The 26276-nt window shown below is 55.6% G+C and overlaps 1 protein-coding gene across 2 annotated transcripts; it reads right to left on the bottom strand.

The window, feature by feature from the left end:
• Nucleotides 1–6751: 6751 nt before the first annotated feature.
• Nucleotides 6752–25853, bottom strand: LOC113939154 (angiotensin-converting enzyme). Of its 2 annotated transcripts, XM_027624758.1 has the most exons (25): nt 25593–25853; nt 24888–25055; nt 24199–24295; nt 23385–23528; nt 22723–22914; nt 22075–22172; nt 21527–21699; nt 20915–21138; nt 20456–20600; nt 20059–20157; nt 19678–19800; nt 19140–19351; nt 18341–18477; nt 17113–17271; nt 16753–16840; nt 14602–14745; nt 14254–14445; nt 12979–13076; nt 12602–12774; nt 10551–10774; nt 10094–10238; nt 9661–9759; nt 7975–8097; nt 7442–7629; nt 6752–7273 (listed from the first exon to the last, which is right to left on the bottom strand). In XM_027624758.1, exons 1-25 carry the CDS (start codon nt 25851–25853, stop codon nt 7044–7046), a joined length of 3936 nt encoding a protein of 1311 aa, XP_027480559.1. In that variant the 3' UTR covers nt 6752–7043. The 2 variants fall into 2 exon arrangements, with proteins under 2 accessions (XP_027480559.1, XP_027480560.1); XM_027624759.2 differs by lacking the exons at nt 19140–19351; nt 19678–19800; nt 20059–20157; ... (7 more) ...; nt 24888–25055; nt 25593–25853 and adding an exon at nt 18609–18943 and having other exon boundaries at nt 7044–7273.
• Nucleotides 25854–26276: the final 423 nt, after the last annotated feature.

The raw sequence follows: 26276 nt of genomic DNA, 5'->3' as shown, positions 1-26276 counted from the left end.
TCCCTGAGTACCCGAGCCTGGTTTGAACACCAGCTGGCAGGACCCCAGCTCTCTGCCAGGCTTGGTGACTCCCCACTAGCCTGACACACTTAGTCTGGGGGAGATGAGCCCATCTACCTCACCTTGGGATTTCTTCCTCAGATTCACTTTCCTCCACACTCACACGCCCTCCACCGTGTGTTCCTTTCACTCTCCCTGCTCGGCCCAGGTGCACCCACATCCTGCCAGACGCTTCACCTCTTCACATGAGCTGACATCCCCTAGAGAAACCGACCAAATAACCCTCCAGATATGATGCCATGATCAAAATTATTTAAAACACAAAGAAAGAAAAAGATCAGTGACACTTTTGGTTAAGCTGCCAACTGAGTTCTGCTTCAAGTATATAGACATGCTTGATAAAATATAGTATTTTGTTGTCGTTAACAATAGTCATCATGCTCTACCTTACATTTCCCAGGACTTATTTGTCTTATAACCAGCAGCTTATGCCTTTTGCCCACCTTCACCCATTTTGTCGGCCCTCCCACCCCCACTTCTGGCAACGACTAATCTGTTCTCTGTGTCTATGAGCTCAGTTTTTTGTTCAAATGTATACCACATGTATATGCAAATGTATACCATATGTATACCTTTTCATAATCCATTCACCTGTCATTAGACACTTAGGTTGTTTCCATGTCTTGGTTATTGTAAATTGTGTTGCAATGAACATGGGAGTGCAGATATCTTTTCAAGACAGCGATTTCATTTTTTTTCTAAGATTTTATTTATTTGTCAGAGAGAGAGAGAAAGAGAGAAAGCACAAGCAGGGGGAGCTGCAGGTGGAGGGAGAGGGGGAAGCAGACTCCCCGCTGAGCAGGGAGCCTGATGTGGGACTTGATCCCAGGACCCTGGGATCATGACCTGAGCCGAAGGCAGACGCTTAACCGACTGAGCCACCCAGGTGTCCCACGATTTCATTTTCTTTGTATAAATACCCAGGGTGAAGTTGCTGGGTCGTATAGTAGTTCTGTTTTTGACTTTTTGAGGAAACTCCATACCGTTTTCTTTTTTTTTTTTTTTTAAGATTTTATTTATTCACTTGAGACACAGAGATACAGAGAGAGAGAGAGAGCATGAGCAGGGAGAGAGCCAGAGGGAGAGGGAGAAGCAGGCTCCCCGCTGAGCCAGGAACCTGATGCGGGCCTCAATCCCAGGACCCTGGGATCCTGACCTGAGCCGAAGGCAGACGCTTAACCATCTGAGCCACCCAGGCGCCCCATCCATTACTGTTTTCTACGGTGGCTGCCAATTTACATTCCCACCAACAGTGCACAAGAGTTCCCTTTTCCCCACATCCTTGCCAGCACCTGTTATTTCTTGTCTTTTTGATAACGGCCATTCTACCAGGCATGAGGTGCTCTCTAATTGTGGTTTTGATTTGCATTTTCCTGATGATTAGTGCTGTTGGGCACCATTTCATGTACCTGTTGGCCATCTGTATGTCATCTTTGGAAAAATGTCTGTCCAGTTCCTCTGCTCATTTTTTAATTGGTATGTTTGTTTGTTTTGGAGTTCTTTATATATTTTGGATATTAATCCCTTATCAGATATGTAATTTGCAAATATTTGCTCCCATTCTGTAGGTTGCCTTTTCATTTTGTTGATGATTGACTTTGCTGTGTAAAAGCTTTCTAGTCTGATGTCATCCCACCTGTTGATTTTTACTTTTGTTGTCTTTGTTTTTGGTGTCAAATCCAAAAAATCCTTGCCAAGACCAATGTCTAGGAGCTCACCCCCTATATTTTCTCCTAGAAGTTCTATGCCTTTTGGCTTTATGTTCATGTCTTTAATCCATTTTCAGTTGATTTTTGGTATGGTATAAGATAGGGGTCCAGTTTCATTCTTCCACATACGGCTGTCCAGCTTCCCCAACACCATTTATTGAAGAAACTATCCTTTCCCCATGGCATATTCTTGGCTTTTTTGTCATAAATATATTACCATATATGGGTGGGTTTATTTCTGGGCTCTCTATTCTGTTCCATTGATCTCTGTGTCTGTTTTTATGCTGATACCATACTGTTTTGATTTCGATGACTTTGGAACATAGTTTGAAGATAGGAAGTGTGATGCCTCCAGCTTTATTCTTCTTTCTCAAGATTGCTTTGGCTATTTGGGGTTAAAAAATAGTGCTTTTAAAAAAAAATTTATTCATTTATTTGGGGGAGAGAGAGAGAGCAAGCACAGAGGTAGAGAAGGAAAAGCAGACTTCCCAATGAGCAGAGAGCCCGATGTGGGTCTTGATCCCAGGACCCTGAGATCACGACCTGAGCCAAGGGCAGACGCCTAACCGACTGAGCCACCCAGGTGTCCCAAAATAGGGCTTTTTAGAATGCAAAATACAGAGCTGAGATGGAAAGCAAGAAAGGGAACTCTTCAGATGCTGGGGAGACAAAGAGAGCTCATGCAACAGTGAGTGGGGGCCCATGTGGGAAATCAGAGTATGTCCATGCCCAAAGTGCTTCAGCATGGCTGCCTGTATGGGGAGAGCTGATCCTCCATCAAGCTGGGAGCCAGCAGATGGCTTCCTTTCTAAGGGGGTCCTGCAAGAAGCAGCCATAAATTTGACCCTGGGGACATCCTCACAACACATGCACTTGCCGTGCACATGGGACCCTGCAGAAGAATGTTCCCACTGAAAACGGCTCATAGGTCAAGGTGACCAAGTACAAGAGAAAGTGCGTGCCATGAGGGTCAGTAATGATCACCGGTCCCCTCTGAGCGCTTTTCCAGGTGTTAGGGACCCTTTGAGAGCTTTTAGTATATGAATCCTCATAAAAAATATATGAGGTACATACTGTGATCAACACTCCCACTTTATAGATGAGGAAACAGAGGCACAGAGAGGCTGAGGAACTTGCTCACAATCACACAGCCGGCAAGTAGTGGAGGTGGGACTCAAATCCGCATGGGCTGGCTCCAGAGCCTGTGCTAAATGACAGACACACCTGAGGAAGGACGGGTCTTGGAGCAATCTGAAAGCGATTTAAAATGTAGATCTTTACACCATATGGAAAGATTAAATGAAACTGGATTAAAGACCTAAGCATAAGAGCTAAGATCCTGAAACTCTTGGAAGAGATCATTTGGGAAAACCTTCCCGACATTCGATTTGGCAGTGCTATCTTGGATAGGATACCAAACGCACAGACAACAATGACAACGGAAACCACACTGGACTTCACCAATTTTAAAAACCTTTGCACATCAAAGGACACTAACAACAGAGCACAAAGGCAACCCACAGAATGAGAGAAAGTGTTCGTAAATCACATATCTGGTAAGTGATTAATATCTGGAATATATAAAGAACTCCCAAACTCGGCAATGAAAGAAAAAAAAAACTCAATTCAGAGGGGGGCAAAGGACTTAAATAGGCATCTCTCTAAAGAGGAGATATAAACAGATAATAAGCACTTGAAAACTGCTCAGTATCATTAATTATTAGGGAAATGCAAATCAAAACCATGAGATATCGCTAGGATGATTGTTACCAAACCACCCAGAGAACCTCATCTGTTGGTCAACACGTGGAAAACCTGGAAGCCTTGTGCAGCTGGGGATATAAAATAGTGCGGCCACCGTGAAAAACAGAATGGCGGTTCCTCAAAAAATTATAGGATTACCATGAGATCGAGCAATTCCAATCTGGGGCCCGTATTCAAAAGAATTGGAAGCAGGGTCTAGAGCAGATACGGTGGTGATGGTTGCAGGGCAGTATGAATGTACTCAATGCCACTGAACTGCATGCTTAAAGACGGTTAAAATGGTATATTGTATGGTATGTACATTTTACCACAACCTAAAAAAAAAATACAGATCTTGAAGTCATAAAAAAAAAAAAAAGAATAGAATCCATGAAGCAAGAATGGGCTTTTGTGAACACACAGGAGATTTGAAAGAGAGATGTGAAAATGAAAAATGCAGTTATTAAATTAGAAAAACAAAAATCCCTGTGGACAGGTGAAGCAGCAGACTGAAATGTGAAGACACGACTGAGGAGTCTCCTGGAACGCAGGATAGAGAAAGAGACGAGAACTATGAGCAAGGATTTAGGAGACACAGAGGGCAACATAGAAAGCCCTGAGCAGTATCTGGTAGGAGACCCCGAAGAGGAGCCTGGAGAGAAGGGGGAGAGTGTCGTTCAAAGAGATGATGCCCTCATTTCCAGAACTGAAGGAAGCCGAGTCCCCAGGTGATCAAGCTCATTGCACTCCGGGGAAGTCAATGGTGCAAAACCCATGAGAAAGTTCCTGGAAGGCACTGGAGGGAGATGTGAGCATTCAGCTGGCTCCAGCAAGCTGCTCTGGACATTTTCCTCCGTCTTTCTAGCGAGGGGTTGATCTCTGCTTGACTTTCCCGCTCTCACAGTCTGTGACTGGGGGTGGTGATGCATTCATTATCGAGAGAGGAAACCATATACTTGAGGCTGCATATTATCTCATCTAATCTTTGTAGCAATCATGAGAGGGTTTGCAAGAACCGTTTTATAGGCTCAGAAAATGGAATTCTCCAGGTCACATAGGTGGTAAGTACAGAGGCAGGATTTGACTCAGGCCTAGACCAAAGCCACCAGATTCACGTACGTTAGAGCCAGCGTGGGACAAGAAGGGGTTCGAGAGATCAGAAAAACTGTCCAGCGACCACACCCAACTTTGGCCCTCGTAGGTGAAAGCTGGTCACGGAGGAGTGATCAGCTGTCAGACATCAGCAGGTGCAACACAGGGAAGGACTCAGACTTCAGGGCCATTGGTAGAAAATGCCAGAATGGCTTCTCTTTCTGCTGTCACCCCCTCCCCTTCCTCTACCTTCTTCTAGGTAGACCCGTCTTACCCTCCTTACCTGGGGCGGCAGCGACAGGAGTCTAAGCTTTTTTTTTTTTTTTTTAAGATTTTATTTATTTATTTGAGAGAGAGAGAATGAGAGATAGCACGAGAGGGAAGAGGGTCAGAGGGAGAAGCAGACTCCCCGCCGAGCAGGGAGCCCGACGTGGGACTCAATCCCGGAACTCCAGGATCATGACCTGAGCCGAAGGCAGTCGCTTAACCAACTGAGCCACCCAGGCGCCCGAGTCTAAGCAATTTTAATATTTCAAAAGGTCTAGGGGATAAAGCTGGTCAGGCGGAGCCCAATGTTAAGTTTCTTTGTCCTCAGTCTGTGGCTCAGATCTCTGGGTGTTGAATGCCGGTGCCTCATGCTGTTCTACCAGCTGGGACAGGCAGTATGAACCCCCGTGTTCACAAAGATCGGAAACCGAGTGTTGTGACAATGACCTTTGTCTGACAGACCAGGAGCTTTTGAAACATCAGGCTGGGGAGGAGAGTAATTAAAAAGTCATTGGTGGTAGAAGGCTTGGAACTATTTAGAGGACATGTTTATAAATTCCATTGTCCTAAGTAATCATAAACTTCTACCCGCCTGCATATCCAAAATACCTCAGCTCCACATCCGGCTCCATGGAATAGGCCTGTATAACCTAGTCTACCCACAACACACACACACACACACACACACACACACACACACACACACACACACACACACACACACACACACACACAGGAGCATGCCCACAGATACACAAACACAGACACACATAGCAACTGGAGACCGGGGAGTAAAAAAAAACTGTGGACTAAGGGATACAGGGGGACAGTTATTGGGGGCTCGGCCTGGGTGGGGTCAAAGCATCAGCAAAGCTGGGGACAGGCGCTGGGCCCAGGGTCCTGACAGAGAGAACCAGGCTTACAATGGGAGCCTCTGGCCCTGGAAAACTGCCAACTTCTATTTGACCAGGTTCTAGACTTGGCATTTAAATATCTGAAAAACAGATTGTATGTTAACTGGAAAAAGGATACACAACTGTCGATATACTAGGATCTCATTTCAAATATGTGCTGAGAAAAAAACAGCGGAAAGTCAACTGTCAACGGTGCTTGTCTTTTGGTGTTCACATAGAGGGCTTTAATCTTCTTTATAGTTTTCTGTATTTTCCGAATTTTCTATAGTAGTTATTAAAGCATCCCTCAAAATTTTAGTCCCTCAAGCCCACCTTGGCTTTCTGAGGGAAGGCTCAGGGTGAGAGCATGAGCTCAGGGGAGGGCAGGGGTGGCCTCCGGCAGTTAATCCCTACCTGAGCACTAGCTCCTGCCAAGCTCCAGCATCTAGGGCCCCTCTCCAGCTGAGGTAAAGGGATCTGGCCCGGGACCCCATGGGCAATACTCAAGGGGCTCTGTCCAGTCACACAAATAGACATGGAGCTGGGGCAGGCAGGAGCCTTAGGTGACTAACGGGAACAGTTCTGCACCCTCAGTGAGTCAGACACGTGCAAGGCTTCCCCCACAGGAAACCAGAGGACAGCCAGGAGCCTTCCATCTTAAGGACCTGCCATTTTATGGGAACAGCTGGGGCAGAGCTGCTGAAGCACTGGAAATGCAAGGCCAGAAGCCCAGAATGTCTGCTCTCCCTTTGCTTCCCAGAGTCCCCTTGGGTGGGTGCCGAGGCTGGCAGGGGCTGCCTGCCGTGGCAGGACATTGGCTGACTGCCTGGGCTAGAGGTGGGTGCTGGGGCCAGAGCTCCGGGGCATTTTCCCAGGCTCTTCTTGGAGGAGGATGAAGACGCCCAGTGAAGTGACCCACTTGACTGCCAGGCGGGACAGCGTCCCTGTGCCTGCCCCTGGCTTCCCCAGGAGGGACACAGACTCAGATGGGGGAGGCAGGTCCTTTAATTGTATTCACAGAAAGACTGGGAGGGGGGCTCCACATTAGGCGGCCTGCTGCCCGGGGACTTGGGGGCAGGGGCCGTGGGGGTTTGTGGTCTGGAGGGCGGATTGTCAGCACAGGGTTCGAGGCACGGTGAGGAGGGACAGGGTGAGAGGGGGAGGGCGGGCAGGGGTGAGGCGTGAGGGGGTGGTGGGTCCTCCGCCCACGACCCCGTGCCCTCAGTCTGGTCTCTCGGTGGCGGACGCTCCCCCGCAGGCCCAGCCCGACCCGGTCATCTCAGGAGTGTCTCAGCTCCACCTCGGAGCCAAACTGGGGCCCGCGGTGGGGCCGGCGGAGGCTGTGGTGGCGGATGCTGAAGAGCCGCTGGGTGAGGCCCAAGGTGGCCACCAGCAGGGCGACGCCCAGGAAGAGAAGCACCCACTGGCCCACGCGGGCCTGCTGCTCCTCCAGGTCCAGGCCCAGGAAGTTGACGCGGCCGGTGCCCGGGAAGGGGCCTTCCGAGCGAGCTGGGCAGGGGAAGCAAGGAGAGCAGGCGGTGGGCAGGCCGGCAGGTTAGGCTGGCTTCCCTGTCCCGGCTCGGAGGTCGGACTGCAGGCTGCCTGCACTGGGGAGGGGCCCAGCCCTGGGTGAGCTCTGGGGGCTGGCCTGGGGCCGAGGGGCACAGGGAGTAGTACCGGAGGTGGGCGTCCAGTTGTACTGAGGCCAGCCCAGCTTCTCCCCATGCCGCCTGTTCTCGGTGAGGAGCCAGTCCAGCAGCGGCTTGAAGTAGTTCATCATGGCTGACGCAGACATGTTGGACTGGCCAGTGATCAGCTTCATGGCTTCTGGCCACGGCTTACTGAAGCCTAGTTTCATGGCATCCCTGGGGGAGCACCAAAGAAGGGAAACTGAGTCAGAAGGACAGGCGGGGAGGCTCACTGCTCCTGCCCTCAGCCTAATTCCCATCCTCCAGCCTCCCCCCACTCCCCAGCCTCAAACTCCTTTGGGATTGGGAGGGCCTGGGCAGGTCTGGGGGTGGGAGTGGGAGTGGGGGAGGGAAGACCGGGGCCCAGAGGGCTCTAGTTCCCTACTGAGATGGCACAGGCTCCACCTGCGATCCCCAGCCCAGGCCCCCAAAGGGCATGTGTTCCCAGAAGAACCCCACTGGGCTCCTCAAAGCTGAGGGGTTAGAGTGTGGAAAATGGTCAAAAGAAAGCCAAAGACTCACGCCAGGCGCTTCCCTGCCTCCTTAGAGTGGTAGATGTCACACGTGTGCAAGGGGCCATTGTGGCCAGCCGCCTGACACAGAGCCTCGTGGAACTGGAACTGAATGACAAAGCCAACGAAGTACCTGGCATGGAGGGGAGCGAGGCATGGGGTGGGGTGGCTGGGGACCTATGGCCCTCACCTTCCTCCGCAGACAGGCTGTTGGGGTGAGCGCACCTTCTGGTCTGCAGGGTCAGCAAGGCTCCCCAGTTCCATGCCTCCCCCCAACCCCGCCCCCAAGAGGCTCCCTCTACATCTCAGGAAGACTGTTCTGAGGAGCTCTGGGGATCACTCATGGGTGAGAAGGGTCAGGGCAGAGCCCCTCAAAGATTTGGCAGGTTGCTTCTGAGGCAGTGAGGTCTCAGTTCCTGGGGTAGATGCAAGCAGAGGCCAGGTGTCGCCTCCAGGGTCACGTGCACCTGGCAGGGCGGTCTGGGCAAGGAAGCCAGCCCAAATGATCTCCTTTATCCCAAACAGCAGGGATTCCCTGGTAGAAATCTGCTGGTCAAGACCAGAGCAGCCTCTCCACACTTGGTTCAGAATGTCCCAAACCAGCAGGGCAGGCCTCCCACTTTGAATGGTGGGCACAAGCCATGTGCCACTGACTTCCCTGGCATTTCTTAAAGGGGCTTTGCCAAGGTTGCTGGTCAGAATTTGGAATGCGTCTCCTTTGCCCGCCCCTGCCTGGAGAATGATCTACACTGAGCTCAGAAGCTAGCCATCACCTGGGCCTGGCTTCCATGGGAAAGCTAGTGCCAGCCTGGAAGCCGGGAAACCAGTGGAGAAGGCAGATGGGGGTCCTCCCTACAGGTCAACCTTGTGCACTGTGCAGGTTGGGCCTGTTCCGAGGTGCCCTTGTGCCCCCTTGGTCCCCTGCTCATGACTTGCTCTCTGGAACATCTGAACAGGCTTCCTCTCCCTTCCTGGACTCTGGGAACACAATTCACCCACCCCACACTTATGTATTAGGTCTCGACTATATGCAGACATCATGCCAGGTGCTAGGGTGGAAAGAGGGGCACAGTGAGCACAAACCCTCCCTCACGGGCTTCCTGGGAGTACAGGTGGCAAGGGCTAGAGGCGGCCACAGCCCTCCTGGGGCAGCCCTCACCGCCCACTGCTTTGCCTCATGGGTAGCCTGGGCTCCCTGCAGCTCAGAGACATCCGGACCCCTCCCCCTTGAGGTTTCTCCAGACCCTTCTCTCCCAGGGAGGGCCCCAGATCCAACTGGGTCTCTAACCCTGGTTTTAGTGTATAGAAGGTCTTCAAGGCACAACTCAAATTATATCACAGGCAACATGTTGAATATAGGGTACCTTTACTATACAATCACAATCTTGTTTAAAAACAAAAAGTGCTTAGGTCATGATCTAGCCAAGGATCATGGGTCATGGTTAATAATGTTAACTATCCAACCAAGGTCTTGTAACCATTAGCCAAATATAGTAGAGTTTCTCTTTTCAACTGCCTAGAGGGGAGAGGCTCTCATTGCATCAAAAGTGTGAAAAAACAGGGAACCTTGGTCTCAGGTGAGTGAGCTAGGCAGTGTGTCATGCAGCCAGGCCCCCCAGATCACCCAGACAGGTAACTCCCCACAGCACAGTGACAGCACTTTGAACACTGAATGGCCTCTTCCCTGCCCCCTTACCTGATATAAGGCACACTGGAAGGAACGTGGAACTTAGCCCCTGGGTCAAAGTCACCTTGAGACCGGGGCACTGGGGGGCAGAGGCCCTGGTACTTCAGCCTGTCAAGGGCAAAGGTACATTGGAGGGAGGGTTTGGGGAGAATCAAGTCAGGAAGAGTTGGTGTTTTTGAAGTAAAGGGAGGTCCTTGCCCCTGGAGCTACACTGGACCCTCCACACTCTGGTGTGTTGTGCCTCTATGCACAATCAGCCTCTGTGCACCTCATCACTTACACACACACACACACACACACACACACACACACACACACACACACACGACCCATGTGTTGTTCATAGACACATATCCTCTCTAAATACCACACCCCCCCCACATGCACAGACACTGACGGAGACCCCTCCCCAACCCACACCCTCACAGGAACATTCTAGAACCTGAGGTTCCACCACTCCTGGTTGTAGTTCTCCTTGGTGATGCTTCCATCGAATACCCTCCAGCGCCACTGGTCAACCAGGTAGCTGAAGGGGACAAAGGCGATCTTGTCGAGCGCCATCTTCATCAGAAAATTGATGTCTTGCTCTGCCAAGGGAAGGGAGCCTGGTCATCAGATCTCTCTGCCTGCCTCCTGCCCGGTCCCAGCAGCTCAGCCAGGATGGGTACGCAGTGGGTGGAGAGAGGGGGAGCAGGCTGTGCCTCTCTGGATCTAGCGACCTGCCTCTTGGGATGGTCTGAGGGTTCCATCCTCCCAGCTCACCCTGCTGGTGACCTCCTTATTCCCCACTGTTCTGCCCCAACCTCTGCCTATGAGCCCTCAAGGGCCCTCTTGCAGCCTCCCAAGCTCGCTGCCCCTTCTCAGTCCCTCTGCCCACCAGGACCTCCCATTCCTCTCACCGTAGCCGCCACTCTCGCTACTCAGCAGGTTGATACTGTGTAGGTGCTTGGGGGTAGACACGGAAAGTGCCAGCACATCTCCAATGGCCTCATGAAAGCCAGGGTTGGCACCCTCCCGGAAGGTTACAGGCAAGTCCTTGTACTGCATGAAATACTGTATGTGGCCCATTTCGTGATGGGCCACCACCAGGTCCTCCATGTTCACGGTGGTGCACTGTTTGATCCTGGAACACGGGGAGCAGGGCAAAGGGACCTGCTGTCCTTATTGCATACAAAGCAGACCCCCATCAGTGCTTTATGCAGGGAACACAGCATTAGGGGAAGGAAAACCAAAGGAGGTATGGAGGAAGCCTGAGAAAGAGGGAATCTGAGGGTTGGAAGCCCCTAAAGTATGGCCATTCAGGCCATCCCTCTGTCTCCTACTTCCCCAAAAAACTCCAGCCCTCATTGCCATGTTGCTCTCTAACCGTGCGAAGTAGTCGCTCTAGAGGCATTGCGACACTCGGCTATAATTGTGCAGGACTTTCTAGAACATGGGTTCTGTGGTTTTTCATGCACACATTTTGTTTCTTCCAAGACTTAGGCTTCCTGAAGGAAACAACAGTAATTCTCAGCTCTTCTGCATCCCATGCGCCCAACATCAGCAAACATATTCACCCCAGAGTGCTTCTGGCTAGGGCTGAAATGTCATCTGCAGAGCTGTCCGTGCCAGAGGTCCCACCTCCTTCTTTGTCTTTCCTTATTCTCTTTTGTGAACCAGCGAAATTCTCCCTTGGATCTAACCAGAGCCCTTCAGTTCAGTTGGCCCCATTTCTCTGTCATTTGTATTGGGAGGGGAAGAATTTCTCAGCATCCCGGTTACACTGAGATTGGGGTGTCCACCTTCTCCTTATGACTCCCCATACCAGGGAAGCCCCCCCCCAAAAAGGGCTCTCACCCTCTTGATTCTGTCTACATCCAGCCCTACACTCAGTCCTCATGCCTTTGAAGGAGGGGCCCAAGGACAGGCAATCCAGTGAACCCTGGCTGCTTTGTTCTAGCCTCTCTGTGTCCATTCTTAAAAGAAGACACTTCATCAATAATGGCAGATCATCTTTGCCACTTCTCCCAAGAGGCGGGGTCTTCTTTCCTTTCTTTGAATCTGGATTGACCTTGTGACTTGCTTTAGCCAATAAAGTACGGCAGAAGTGACTCGGGCGTTTTGGATTGAGCCTTTAAGAGAGAGACCTGGTTGTTTTGCTTTCTTTCTGGGGGATGCCGACTGCCGGGTAGGAAATCTAACTGCCTGACTGTCATACCGGGAGGAAGCCCAATCTAGCCTGGAGAGAGAGATGTCCCGTCAACCCGCAGCTGCTCCAGTCATCCCGGTCCAAGTACCCAACACATGAGTAAAGAAGTCATCTTGAACATTCCTGCCCCAGCACGTGCCACATGGAGAAGAATTGAGGAACCCGACCAAGAGCCAGAACCGGGTCCCCACCCCGCAATCCCCAGCCATCAGAATCTCCATCATAGTACAGCAGGAGTAAGCCATGTCCACTGCGTGTTGCCTGCGCTCCTGACCAATAAAATCATGAACATAAACAAATGGTTGTTTTATACCACTAAGTTTTGGGGTGGTTTGTTATGCAGCAAGAGATAACGATCCTCAGACCAAGACAGCTTCTGAGCCTCTGTCAGTGGTGGGCCTGTGTGAAGCCCCCAGTGTCCTCAGGTACCTCTCTGTGTCAAGGCCCATGTAGCCAGGGAGATGGCCTTCTATAAGCAGGAGCCACCCCAGATGAGGGAAGGCTGGGCAGCTCACCAGTGCTCACACCCAGAACTGGCCAGTGTCCGAGAAGACCCTCGCTTGGTAGTCAAGGTTCTCCCTCTGGAAGCCAATGGCCAAGCTGGGGTCAGGCCCAGCGCATTTGACCCTCCATCCTAAGCTCTGGTCCCTGTGCTTGTTTCTGCTTGCTCTGGCTGAGGGGACAATAGTAGAACCTTTACTTGGCTCCTCTCCTTGCTCACTGGGCTCAGGCTACGGTCCCCTGGCTACTACCTGGACACACCTGAAGTCCTTGCCATTGTAGAAGTCCCAGGCAGAGGCATGGCACACTACCTCCCGCCCGTCAGTCGGCTTCTCCAGCATTGACTTGTTCCAGAACTCAAAGGGCACGGGCAACAGCCCCAGGGAGGTGAAGAAATTGTCCGCTTCTTCAAACATCCTTTTGGGTGTCCAGCCCTGAAAGCAGAGGGAGCTCTGCCCAAACTGGGGACTAAGGGGACGGACTGTGTGCTGCAGTCGGGGTGGGGGCTGGGAGAGGGCCAAACCAGAAGGAATTCCTGAATAAGAGGGTCCTCTCCCACTGAAGCAGAGGTCTCCCTTCCCCTGTGCCCTGGGGCTGCCCTGGAGGAGCAGAAGTGTGATGAGGGGCCCAGTGTGCACCTGCTTTATCATGGCCTCTGTGGCATCTATCTTGGGGGCTGAAGGGAAGGGCACCACCAAGTCATAGATGTTGGACCAGGTCTGAGCCCACATGTTCCCTGGAGGCAGGTAGGGGAAGAGAAGGCAGAGAGAGAGGAGAGACGGATGTTATTTCTTAGACTCAGCACCATCACCCATGGAAAGGGGACTGGATCCCAGCCTTAAGATCTTCACACTGTCTCTTGAGCACCTACTGTTTGTAAACCATGCTGGGCATTCGACACACATCGTCTTCAGCCCGCGCATCCAGCGCACCAAGTCATTATCTGCTCTGAGCGCCAAGGTCTGAGTTCTAAGCCCCAGATCTGCACCCGCTCCCGGGGCCACTTGGGCATGGAGCCTCCCCTACGGGGTCTGTGTTTCTCAGTCATCAAGCTGATGTCCCCTCTGATATTCTTGGTCTTACCAGAGTGGGATCAAGGATGGCTGGGCTCTTGGGCTACAAGCTCCCCAAACCTGGACGAGCTTTCTGGGGTCTCCCTTGTGATTGACAAATGGTCTGTGGCCCTGTCTGGTCTCTGCTCACAGCAACAAGCCTTCCAGGGCTGTGCCCTCAGTGGCTGGACAGGGACAGGAACCCGGGAGCCTCTGCTTTGCTCCCCTCCCCGTCATCCCTCACTGTCTTCCACTGCCTACTTCCTGCCTTCAGGGCGTCTGAGTTTACAAGCCCTGAAAACAGGAGGGTCCAAAAGTCGTGATGGATCTACACTCTCCATGTTGTCCCTCTGTGCTCCTAACTCCCCTTGGCCTGAGCGTTCTTTCTGCGCTTGTCCCTACCGCCGCTTATTTTTTCATCTGTAGGAGCCTCTCTCATCTTTCAAGGCTCTGCTCACGTGCCGCCTCTCAGGGAGACCCCGGTTCTCACTCTCGGCCCCTTCCTCGCGCCCCCCCCCCCCGCCCCAAGCATCATGCCGCTTTGAGCTGGGCTGGGTGATACGGTCTCCTGCAACAGTATTATGAGCTCCCCCACTGCTCCATCTGGGTGTTCTGTGCCATGTAGCTCCATAGCAAACGGGGTGCTCAAGGCAAGCAGGGGGTTTGCGTCCCCACACCCAGCTGTCACCCCACCCCAGCCCTGGCAACATTGCCTCAGCCTCAGATCTTCACTCTTTCCACCTGATGGGCCCTCTGAAGATCCCTCCCAGGCTGCCCTCTGCCCTCTGGGCAGCACTGGCGCCACGCTCCCTCGTGGCGTCTGTCCCCCGCCCCTGCCCCCGCCCCAGTCCTTGTCCTCACCCAGCAGGTGAGCGGGAATGGGGCCCTCCAGGTTGATGTGCTGGGGCCCGTAGTGGCGGTGCAGGGCCCGGCGCACGTAGGCGTGCAGGTTCAGGTAGAGCGGCTGCAGCTCCTGGTAAAGCTGCTCCAGATCTTGCTCCAGGGACGGGATCTCGTACATGACCCTCCAGGAGTCCCCTGCATCCTCATAGCCTGCAGAGGGGACACCCGACCATTCCCTGAGCACCCTCCGCCCCACCTCCTCTAGGGACCTCCCTCTCACCGAGTTTAGGAGGCTCAGAGGACCCTCCTGAGGGCCCCAGTGGGGCTGGGGCCAGAGAGCCAGGGATATTGGCTGGAGGAACTCACCGTTGAGCCGGGCAGCCTTGTTGGCAAGTTCCACATATTTGGGGAAGGAAGGGAGGATGGCTCTCCCCACCTTGTCTCGCCAGCCCTTCCAGGCCCACAGCAGGTCTTCATATCTCCGGGATGTGGCCATGAGATTCGTCACATCTGCGGGGAGGGGTTGAAGGGCTCAAGCTTCCAGCCCTTGGCTCACCTCCCACCTCCTATAAAGTGGACTCGGTTGGAGCTGGGGTCAAGCTGGGGAGGTCCCGTGAAGAGGCCTGTCCGGGCAGCCAGTCTAGTAACATGGGAGAAAGGCTCGGGCGCTTTCTACAGAGACTTCCCGGGGTCGGCCCGGGGCTCAGAGGTTACCCACACCACCTCAGGGTGGCAACAGCCCCGTGAGGGGTGCACTGGTTTTCACATCAGTGTGCTGCTGACATGGCAGGGCCCTCCCCAGCCAAGAAGTGGCCCGGCTGGGCACAAACCAAAGGCCTGGACTCCAGAGCTGCCGCTCCCCACGGACTTCCTGCTTACCCCCTCCGTGGGAGGGACAAGTGCCTTGGAGGGCACAAGACCTGAGTTCCTGTCTAGTCTCCCACTGACCCCAGAATAACCTCGCAAGTCATGGGACCCTTCTTCCCTTATCTTCCAAATGGGGAAAAGCCAACACTCATGGGGGGCGGTGCAAAAGTCAAATGGGAGCACAAGGGCCCTGAGCAGGGAGTGTGCCTCATGGGTCTCTGAGTCTTCACGGGGCCCAGGACAGTTGTAGGAATGCTAGTGAGCCAGACGGAACACAAGGATGGCTGTGAAGACAAAGTACAGAGAGCCATCCCAGCGCCATCCGGGAGCCCAGAGTCCCGGGTCTGTGTCCCGTCAAAGCCACACTGTGTGTGCAGCCTCCTCCATATGGATTGCACGGAGCTGACACGCACCTGGTGGAGCTGGGACGAGGAGGGCCTGAACTCACGTGTCACTTCCGGAGCCCCCCACAGGCCCGGGGTGGCTCCCCTTCCTGGCCACCCAGCCCCGAGCTGGAAGACTGCGGATGCCATTGCGGGGCCAGCCGCACCTCCCTATCTGACTTGTGCTTTCTCTCTGTTTTGGAATACGTTTTGGGATATCTACTTCTCACAGCGAAAGTACATTCAAATGAACTGTTTGGGAAAAAAAGTGTATTTTGAGAATTTCACCTCTGCCCTCTGTTGATGTGAGTATTCTGTTTTGTGGGTGCTTCTTCGTTTTACTCATGGCAGTGAACTGATGGCCCGGGCCTGGATTAAGAGGCTAATTGACGGGGGGCGGTGGGGAGAGGCTGAAGGTTACTCTCTTCCGCATACACGTGTGCACACACATGCACCCAGGCACACGTACGCCCCCGCAACACAGTGCGTGCATCCCCATGTATACAAACCGCAGGCCAAACCCTGTCTCAGGAAAACTCTCTCTCTCCTGTTTATTTTCCATTTCCCCTTCTATTTGTCATTGTTCTAATGTTGGAGTTGGGCAGAGGGCCAGGAAGAGATGGTTTCTGGGTAGCGATTCCTCAGGAAGAATGTTTATGCCCCTGGCTCCCCAACCCTTGGGAGGGTGGGTCAGGAAGGAGGACAGAACGTATCTGGGTGCAGGTACTCGAGTGTCCAGGGTGAGCTCTTCCAAAGGCGGGTGGGAAGCTAAGAAGGACCAGCCGGTGTGAAGAGACGAGACAAAGGGAACGAGCAAGAGCCGGTGCATTCCTTCGAGCGGGGAAGTGGGTTCCATGAGCCGTGGCCTCAATGTGGGGGTGTGGGGGGCAAGAAGGAAGCCAGAGAAGGTGGGAAAGATATGCGTAGGGTGAAGGAAGGAAGGTACTTAGAGTTACTATCCCTAGTTGGGGGTCTAAGCACTCGGCAGACAAATCTGAAGAATCTCCTACTCTGAAGGGCGGAGTGCAGAGAGGAAAAGAGAGGAGTCCAGGGGGGACCCAGAGGGAGCAGAAGTGCGGATACAAGGGAGGGATGTGATTAGAGCAGAGATGAAGTAGGTGCCCATCTTCAGTGGTGGCAGAGAAGCCCCCCATTGGTGGAAAACAGGGGAGTGAATCCCCTGGGCATGCTGGCCCCATGAGTTAGGAGCCCCTGACCGCCCCCTCCATGGGCCAGCCCCACCCCCCCCTTCCCCGCGTGTGCTCACCAGGCTCCAGCTGCAGACAGGTGCCGTTGGTGTGGCAGACAGAGGCCACACTGTAGGTGGTTTCCATGTCCAGCAGGATCTGGTTGTACTGCAGGAGGAAGGAGAGAGGCAGCAAGATGCATCCCTTTGCTACCTGTTCTGCCCCAGGCACCATCATGGGCAGGGGGGGAACTATGGAGCTGGGGGAGCATGTTCTCAAAGGTGCTGCCTTCTCAGGAATTCTGCAGGTGATGTCAACATGGCGGATAGAGGAAGAAGAAGCAGCAGGAAGGCCAGACCCTGTACTGGGCTCACTGCCCTGAGCTGGGACCTGGTCTTGACCTTGGACCTTCCATTCTCTGCTCCCCACAAGCCACATACCTCCTCCAGCTCCTTGGCAGGCAGCGCTGCCCGCTCTAGGTCCTGAATCTTCTTTATCATCCGCTTGATGCTGGCATTCTGGAAGTTAGTCACATCGAACTGCCTGGCCCAGGTGCCAAACTTGAAGGTGTGGTTTGCCATCTGTATGTTCTTCTGCAGCTGAGGGCACAGGGGAAACCATGCCATGAGGCCCAGGAGCTTTGGAGGGGCCACAGGGGGAGTGGAAGGGACTGGGGGTTACAGTGGGGAGGGAAGTTTTATCAAGTTGTTGCCTTTGCTCTTTAACTAGGACTGTCTATAATGTCTTGGATGCAGTGTGTGCCCCTCAGCAGAGACCCAGTATCACACAAGACATGTCCTGGTAGACAGAAGGGGAAGTGCCCCCCGCACCTCGTATCCTGTTAGGATGGGGACAGGTTGGTATTAGTTCTATGGCCTCTCTGAGCTTCAGGGTCCCAACTGTAAAATGGGAACAAGATCACTGGTTTTGCAAAGGCTGTTGAGGAATAAAGGAGGCAACAGCCATAAAGCACACAGTGGTCTTCAAGAAATGTTGGATGTTGGTTCTCTGTGGCTCACCTCTGTGAAACCTGTGCTCACCACACAGGCGGGGAAGGGGCTGAGGGGCAGCTAGTCCTTACTGTGGTGGCAAACAGGGGCTTTCAACCTAAAAATCCACCTTTAGCCTCACCTGTGTCTATGCAAATCATTCTACTACGGACAACAGATTGCTTGCTAAAAAAAGACAACTTTTTTAGGCATTGAGTATATGCCCATCCAAATCTGAAGTTGAGTATTATTTTATTTTTTTTTTAAGATTTTATTTATTTATTTGAGAGAGAGAATGAGAGACAGAGAGCATGAGAGGGAGGAGGGTGAGAAGGAGAAGCAGACTCTCTGCTGAGCAGGGAGCCCGATGTGGGACTCGATCCCGGGACTCCAGGATCATGACCTGAGCCGAAGGCAGTCGCTTAACCAACTGAGCCACCCAGGCGCCCGAGTATTATTTTAAATATTCCATCTGGATTTTTCACAAATCCTGACAGCCTCCCTCAAGGGAGGGAGGGGGCAGCCTGCTCTCTGCTCTGTCTTGGGTTTTGAGGCTCGGTCCCTGGGGGGAGGAGCACGCATGTGTGCTGCACGTGTGTGTGAGTATGTATGTGAGTGTGTGTGAGTGTGTGTGTGTGTGTGTGTGTGCATGAACATGGGGCACAGGCAGGGCCCCTACCAGGATCTTGCTGGCCTCTGTGGTGATGTTGGTGTTATAGTTCCAGTTAGCCTCGGCATATTCGTTCCATATCACCTGGGATCTCCGGTCATATTCCTCCACAAACCTTCTGGCCTCAACCTCATCGGTCACCAGTCCTGTGGAACAGAGTGGAGGGAAAAAGACAGGCCTCCCCTTGCCCTCTGCTGCCGGGTGGCCTGAGCCTGTAGCTGCCCCAGCCTCCTGCTCCTTCCCCCCAGGCCCCGCCCCGCCCCCCAGCCGGTCCCACTTGGGCTCTGGGTTGTCTGGCTGTCGGTTGTTGCCTGGCTGGTTGTTGTCTGGCTGCTGGTTGTTGCCTGGCTGGTTGTTCCCTGGTTGGTTGTCAGCTGGTGGGTGGTCTCCTGGCTGGGGACCAGCATGGGGTGCCCACAGCAGAGCAAGAGGAGGAAGAGGCTGAGCAGTCCTGGAGCAGCCCAACCTTGGCCCATGGCCGCAGGAGAGCAGAGCCCTGTAGCCACAGCCCCCTGGCCAGTAAGAGTGGAGCCCACAATGTGACCTCATAGAGCAGTGTGCCCACCAGCCTGCCCCCGGGGGGGCCTCAGACCTGGGCACACCCTCCCTAGAATGCTGGAGAAAAGACATGCCCATTCCCACCCCAGGGCCCTGTGATGAGCTGAGGGCGCTGCATGGTCCTTCAGGGCAGGGCGCCAGGGCCCAGCAGGGAGCAGCTGACCAGGAACCAGGAACCAGGGGCCTGGGTCCAGAGCCCAGAACCGAGAACTTACGTTAGTACCCGGCCCACCCTCACTCCGGGCTTTACCGATGTCCTGTGGGTAATTATTGGGCACCGGTGGCCGCCACTGGTATTCCGGCCACCCCAGCACCTCCCCGTGACGCTCGTTCTGTTCCTGCAGCCACCGGTAGACCGGCTGGAAGTAGTCAAGCAGGGGTTGAGCGTCCAGGGTGTCTGTGCCAATCGCCTCCTTCAGCACCTCCTGCCAGGGCCGTGAGGAGCCTGCCCGCAGTGCCTCCCTGTCGGTGGGCACAGGGGGCTCAGGCCAGCGTCCGATACAGGCCCCTGGCCCACCTCTGTCCCCCACTGGCCTGCCAGAACGGCAACATTAAGACTCTGGGGACTAGGGGCTCTGGCAAGGGGGCAGGGACATCGTCCTCTCCTGTGCCAGGCAGAGGCCTACTCCGTACATCCTTGATGAGGGAAAGAAGGGGGCGGGAAGGAAGGCACCCTCCTCCCCCAGCAGGGCCTTGTGGTTTTCCCACGGGCAGCCAGCTGCCTCCCAGACACGTCTTCCTCGCCCCCTCTCCCCTCTCCCACTTGCCCTCCTGCTCCCGCTACACACCGGAGCTTGGCCCCTGCCTGGGTGGACTGGTAGATGTCACACTTGTGCAGTGGGGACTGTTGGCCCGCCTCCTTGCACAGCGCTTGATGGAACTGGAACTGCAGGACAAAACTCACGAAGTACCTGCAGGTACAAGGGGGCGTTAGGGCAAATGGTTGGGGGGCCTGCACCCGGGGACCACCCAGCCCCTCCCAGCGCAGAGGCCAGACCACAGGGGCTGCCTTGGGGGAGAAGAGAGAACCAAACCTGGCTCAAGACAGAGGCCCACTTAAATCCCAGGCCCTTGGGTGGGGGGGTGGGGGTGGGGAGCCAGAAGAGTGTGGGGACCAGCCCTGAGAAGGGGGAGGGGGACTAACAGTGTGGGGGGAGGGGCACTGGTACCTGATGTACGGTGTCACATTTGGGACATGAAACTTAGCTCCAGCATCAAAGTGGGTTTCATTTCGGGCAACTGGAGGACAGATCCCCTGATACTTGGTTCTAGAAGAGGATGGTTGAATTGACTTAGGACATAAAAGTTGCAAACAGGCTGACTTAGCCTTTGCAGAAAACACTGTGAAGCAGGCATTCTCACCAGGCCATCCCTTCCCCCTCTGTTGAATTTTGGAAGACTTCCTGGAGGAGGGAGTTTTAGGTAGGAAAGAATGGGTAGGGAAAAGGGTTGAGACAACATTAGAGAGGAGGGGACCGGACTGATGGAGGCAGGAGGCTCCAGGGTGCCCAGGAGAGGGAGGAGGGCCACTTGGGGTTAGGCCATTCCTGATCCCTCTTTACTCACCGAAGATACCACCAGTCAAAGTTGTAGCGGGAAGGGGGGGTACGCCCACTAAAGACCCCCCAACGCCACTGGTCTACCAAGTAGCCAAAGGGCAGGAAGGCAATTTTTTCCAGTGCCATCTTCAACAAGAAATTGATGTCACTTTCTGTTGGAAGAAGAGAAGAGAGAGGTCAGAGGGAGACGGGGGTCCAGCTAGGATAGGGTGGGGTTGGCAGATGCAGAAGAGAAGGGAAGGCTGGCCTTCACGACCATGGAGCCCTGCTTGGAAGAGGGCCCTTGGGCAGTGTCCATTTGGGACCTGGGGTGAGCTGTGAGGCTCCAGGTGGACGCCCAAACCTGCCTGACCTGGGGTGGAGAGGCAGAAACAGGAAGGGCAGGTGGGAGCGTGGGCAAGCTGTCCGCCGTGGGATGGAATGGGGTCCAGGTGGGGCCGGGCTGGGTCCTCTCCACCCCCCATACCCATGTCATTGCTGACATTGTCCAGCAGGCCAATTTTGTACAGATGTGCAGGAGTAGAGACGGAGAGCGCCAGCACATCCCCGATGGCCTCGTGGAAGCCAGGGTTGGCCCCTTGGCGCAGGGAGACAGGCTGCTCCTTGTACTGCAGATAGTACTGCACGTGGCCCATCTCGTGGTGCACCGTGGACAGCTGGTCCATAGTGACCCGCGTGCACTGCTTGATCCTGGGGCAGGGAGATGGCGAGGGTGAGGGTGAAGGACAGGGCAGGGCAAGGACCGGAGCACGGGGAGGCTGGTACCTAAGGGAAAGGAGCCAGCTGGGCACTGCCCTGGGCCTCGAAGGAGCTGGTGGAAACACAGATCTTTGCCCTGCCCCAGCCCACACTCGGGGCCTTCTTCCTCCACTCCAAAGTACATTTGCTACCTGTCAAAGCGGCTCAGGGAAGGTGGCATAAGGGGTCTCATATGCCCAATAGCCTTGGAATAGACCCAGCCCCCCCCAAACAGTGTTGGGGCTGGGAGTAGAGTTGGTTCTGGGAACTGGTTTCTCTGGGCCCAGGCTGCCCACCCTTCCTGGAGCTCCAGACCCCCCTTCCCCTCCCATGTCTAGACCTGAAATCTCTCCTGTTGTAGAAGTCCCAGGCAGAGGCATGGCACACCACCTCCCGCCCGTCGGTTGGTTTCTCCAGCATGGACCCTGCCCAAAACTCAGGAGGCATGGGCGAGAGGCCTAGGGAGGTGAAGAACTCCTCTGCCACCCGGAACATGTGCGTAGTGTTCCAACCCTGGTTGGGGGTGGGGTGCAGCCACAGGTCAGGGACCAGCTGTGGGAGCTCACTGTGGCTCCCACCCAGCTCAGCTCCTTGCCCACGAAGGGAGTCTCTGCTCTTGTAGCCTCCGTTCCCAGAGGCAGGGCCCCTACTAACCACAGTGGCTAAGCAAAAGTAGATGGCTGGCCACACCCCACCTGTGGGGTCCTGGAGGGAGGGGTTGGCACCTCACCCTGGACACAGACCCCAGCTCACTGCTTGTATGCACATGCCAGGCTGCTGCTCTACAGAAAGGGGGGGACCCATCTCCCTCCCGTGACTTCTTCCTGCCCCTCTCCCCATGTCAGACGCTGTTCTGCTGCCCCCACCCTGGCCCGACTCCGAGCTTACCTTCTGCACCATAGTATTGGTAACATCGAGACTCGGCTTGTCAGGGAAAGGCACCATCATGTCGTACAGGTTGTCCCAGCTCTGGGCCCACATGTCACCTAGACAGAGGAGGGGTGCCAGTCAGCTTAGCTGCCCGCCCGCTTCCCCATGTGTGTCACTGAGCAGCCCCCTGGGTCCCTGGCACCCGGGCCCTCGGCACTCAAGGTAGCAGCCTGCTTGGCGCCTCAGGCCCACTCACGCTCCCGAATGCTCCAGGTTCCCCGGGGTTGGCAAGGACCCTGGCACCAGCGGGAGGGACCCCAGCAGCATCACTTGGGCTCGCACTGCCAGCCGCGGGCTTGCTTCCTGGGACAGAATCTAAGATGATTATTCCTCCCCCACTGGACCTGGAGTCAAAGTCTGCAGTGTGACTCCTAGCTCCACCTTTCGCCAGTTCTCTGTTCTCTGCCAAGTCTACGCACCACAAGCCTCGGGCTCCCTGTCTGAAAAGCAGGGTCATGATGATTGAGAGGGGCCACCTGCCTTCCCGGGTTGCGGGGTGAGCCACGTGGGCTCGTGGGGGGGGAGGAGTGCACAGGATGGTGCTCTAAAACGTGAGACAGGAAGACGACCCGTGGGGTGCGCGTGGAGGCGAGGCAATGTCCTTACCCAGCAGGTGAGCAGGGATGGGTCCCCTGAGGTTGATGTATCTGTCTCCATATCGGCGGTGCAGTGCGCGGCGGACGTAGGCATGGAGGTTCAGGTAGAGGGGCTCTACTTGATGGTAGAGGTGCTCCAGATCCTCCACGAAGGTGGGTGACTCATACCAGGAGCGCCAGTAGGCCCCTGTGTCTGAGAAGCCTGGCGGGGGGGGGGGGGTGTTGAGGGTGCAGCTCAGGCCCAAGGCTCTGGCACCTCCTCGGCCAGCTCCTACTTCTCCATCCTCCTGGCTCGGGGCCTGTGTACCTGCCAGCTAGTTGGAAAAAAATGCCTTGGGGACTGCTGCTCTATGATTTCCCCACCAGGGGTTGTTCCAACTCCCGCTAAATAGATCCCGGAGAGGCAAAGATGAGGGCTAGGGCTCTGACGTGTGCCAGGAGGGGCAGCGTGAGGGCCACACGGCAGCCCCCAGCCCCCGAGGAAGGCAGATGGGGCTCGAGCCGGTCCCACCATCCACTAGTTGTACGACCTTGAGTCGGTATATGGAGTCATTGTAACAGCTGCTCTGTCTGCCTCAGGTTGGGCTCCGTGGGGACCATGGATGGGAGAGCACCTGGCAAGCTGTGAAGGGAAGCACTGACTCACACCATGGACGGGGTAGATCAACTCACCATCCTTCTGGTAAGCCTCATTGCTGAGGGAAGTGAAGTTCTGGTACAGGGGCTTCAGCGGGGTGCCCACCGCATTGTGCCAACCCTCCCAGGCATAGAGCAGCAACGCGTAGTTTCTTGAGATGGCCATGATGTGGGTGAGCTCTGAGACACAGGTGAGTAGGGTCACTTGCTTCCACTGAAGGCAGCAGCTGTCGTCAGTAGACCTCCCACGCCAGTCCTCACCATCTCTACCTGCTTCCTCAACATCAGGGTGCCCCCCAAGCCAAGGGCTGCCTGCAGGCTGGGTGGGATGGGGCTGGGAGCTATACAAGGCAAGCACCCAAGAGGGGCCCTTGTCCCTAGGGAAGTGAGGCTCTAAGTGGAACCAAGAGGCCATCCAGAGGCCAAAACCCAGACAGACCGTTCACGGCTCATTGGTTGGAGTGGCTAACATCAGGCTGCCTAGTGGATGGGGGTGTCGGTGTATGCTTTTGGAGGGCCCTTGAGACACTGAGAGGACCCATGAAAGGGAAAAACCAGGCAGCCAGGAGGAAGGCTAGTGGGGATGGGAGAGGCCAAAGCACCCATGGGGGTGCGGGTGGGGTGGGATGGGAGTTGGAGGTTGGAGGTTTCAGGAATCAGTGTGCCAGGAGAAGCAGGGGTGTGGGGGTTTCCGACAGTCCAGCCCCCAATTGGAGGTCAATGCCTTTGGGTTTACCCACTCCCTCCGTGGGCCCACCCATGAAACACACCCTCTTCCTGGGTGCAGCAGAGCCATGGGGAAGGGCCGGGAGGGGCCAGCAGAGAGAGACAAGTAGAGACAAAGCCATACCTGGGTCCAGGGACCAGCAGATGGCAGTCTTGTTGGGATAGAAGCAGACCCTGGCTGTGGAGTAGATCCTGTTCATGTTGCTTAGCAGAGAGTTGTACTGGGGGGTTAGAGTGGAGACAATGTTAGCAGCGAACGGCCCCCACGGACAATCGGGCGGCCCCCTCCTCTGTTTGCTGGGATGAAATGGAAGCCTGGAGAGGGGATGTGGCTTGGGCAAGGCCCCTCCCTCGTGGCACTCAGGACACTTCCGATCACTAATATACTGATTCCACTTTCCGTGGGGGCAGTCTGTGGAAGTGGAAACAAGTGTCCTTAGAATTTGGGATGGGGTTCAAGTCTAAGCTCGGTCACCGCCTTGCAGTGAGGGCAAATCCCTCTCACTTTCTGGCCTCCATGGCTTCTCAGTCTTCCTCAATCTTTCAGAAGCCCACAAACCACACCGGGCTATGGAGAAATTTTGAAAATCCCCTTTTCATCTTTTAACTTGAATTTCGCTTTCTATACCCCATCTCCAAGGGAAATCAATGTTGCAGGGAGCCATTCTGTGCTCACTGAGGCTTCCCCTACGGTCAGGGCACATGCAGATCCCAGGGTCCCTCTCTGCCAGGCTCCCCCACCGCCAGCACAGGGCGGCCCTGGAAGGCATGCTGGCCACTTCTGCACCCACCCCTCAGGTGCACCAGGCCCACCTGCTGCCGCTTTTCCACAGGTAGGTTGGCAGGGCCCAGGGTGCGCACACCGCTGATGACCCTTCTCAGGATCGGGTCGCTGAAGTTCTGCCAGATTGGGTCGTATAGCTCCTTGGCCTTCTGGCCCCAGACCTCAGCAAACTCCTGGTTGAGCAGGGCTGCTTCCTCCTGTGGGCACCGGAGGGGACACAGGGAAGACCATGGCGCTGGGAAGGCCAGGGGCTCCTGGACACTGGGGCTTATGGGAGCACTGCTCTCTCCTCTGGGGGGTCAGGAGCCGGGGGAATCTGCCTCAGGTGAGCGGTGGAGCAGAAACTGGGGCCAGAAGAGAGGCGGGCGGGGGGGAGGGTAGATAGTGATGAGCAGTGACAGGAACAGTGAGAGAGGGGGAGGCTGAGGCTGCAAAGGATGAGGGCCCAGAGCAGACCCGGCACTCTCTGACCCAGCCCGATGTCATCCCAGGGCGCTGCCACCCGGGGTGACTCGAGGTCAGGCGAGCCAGCCCTTATCCATTTGGTTCTTGGATTGGGCACGGACCATGCGCCCAGTATCGTGCTGGGACACCCACCGCCGGTCTGATGGAGCGCAGCGAGGTCGGGGGGCGCGCGCCCGGCGGTGACTCCCCGCCCCCCAGCGCCCGACCGCAGGCCTGTGATTGGGCGTCCGGGCCCCGCCCCCGCCCCCGCCCCGGGCCCGCGCGCCCACCTGGCCCCGCGCGTTCTCCTCGGTGATGTTGGTGTCGTACGCCCAGCTGGCGACCGTGCTCTGGTACATCACCAGCTCGGCGCTCGAGTTGAAGCTCTGCACGAAGAGCTGCGCCCCGGCCTCGTCGGCGGCAAAGTTTCCGGGCTGCAGGTGGGGGTCGAGCGCCAGGGCGGCGGGCGGCGGCGGCAGCAGCAGCAGCAGCGGCGGCAGGAGCAGCAGCGGCGGCGGCCCCCGCCGCTTTCGGCCAGACGCGGCCCCCATGGCGCGGTGCGCGGTGCGCGGTGCGCGACGCTGCCCCTTCTCCCGCGCGGCGTCCGCCCTGCGGATTATAAAACCCCGCCGCCGCCTTTCGACACACCCCCACCTCCCCGCCCCGCCGCGCTTCCTCCCCGACTCCAAAGTCCCACGGCTGCGGGCCTAACCGAGCGGGGCGGGGACCAACGCTTCCTGGCCCGCCTGGGCAGGGGCGCCTGCCCGGGGAGGGGCCAAGGCGGCCCCCCGCGAGCTGCAGCCCGGGGGGTGGCGGATGGGGTTCAGGTCAGGCTCTCACAGAGAAGGCTGGAAAGGGGGACCCCCCCCGGCACACACACACACACGGACACACACACACACACACACACACGGACACACACACACACACACACACACACACACACACACACACACACCTCCGAGGCTGAGGGA

This window comes from Zalophus californianus, chromosome 16 (assembly GCF_009762305.2).
Source record: "Zalophus californianus isolate mZalCal1 chromosome 16, mZalCal1.pri.v2, whole genome shotgun sequence".
Taxonomy (NCBI): domain Eukaryota; kingdom Metazoa; phylum Chordata; class Mammalia; order Carnivora; family Otariidae; genus Zalophus; species Zalophus californianus.
The sequence above is the reverse complement of the archived record's forward strand: the minus strand, read 5'-3'. Positions and strand labels throughout refer to the sequence as shown.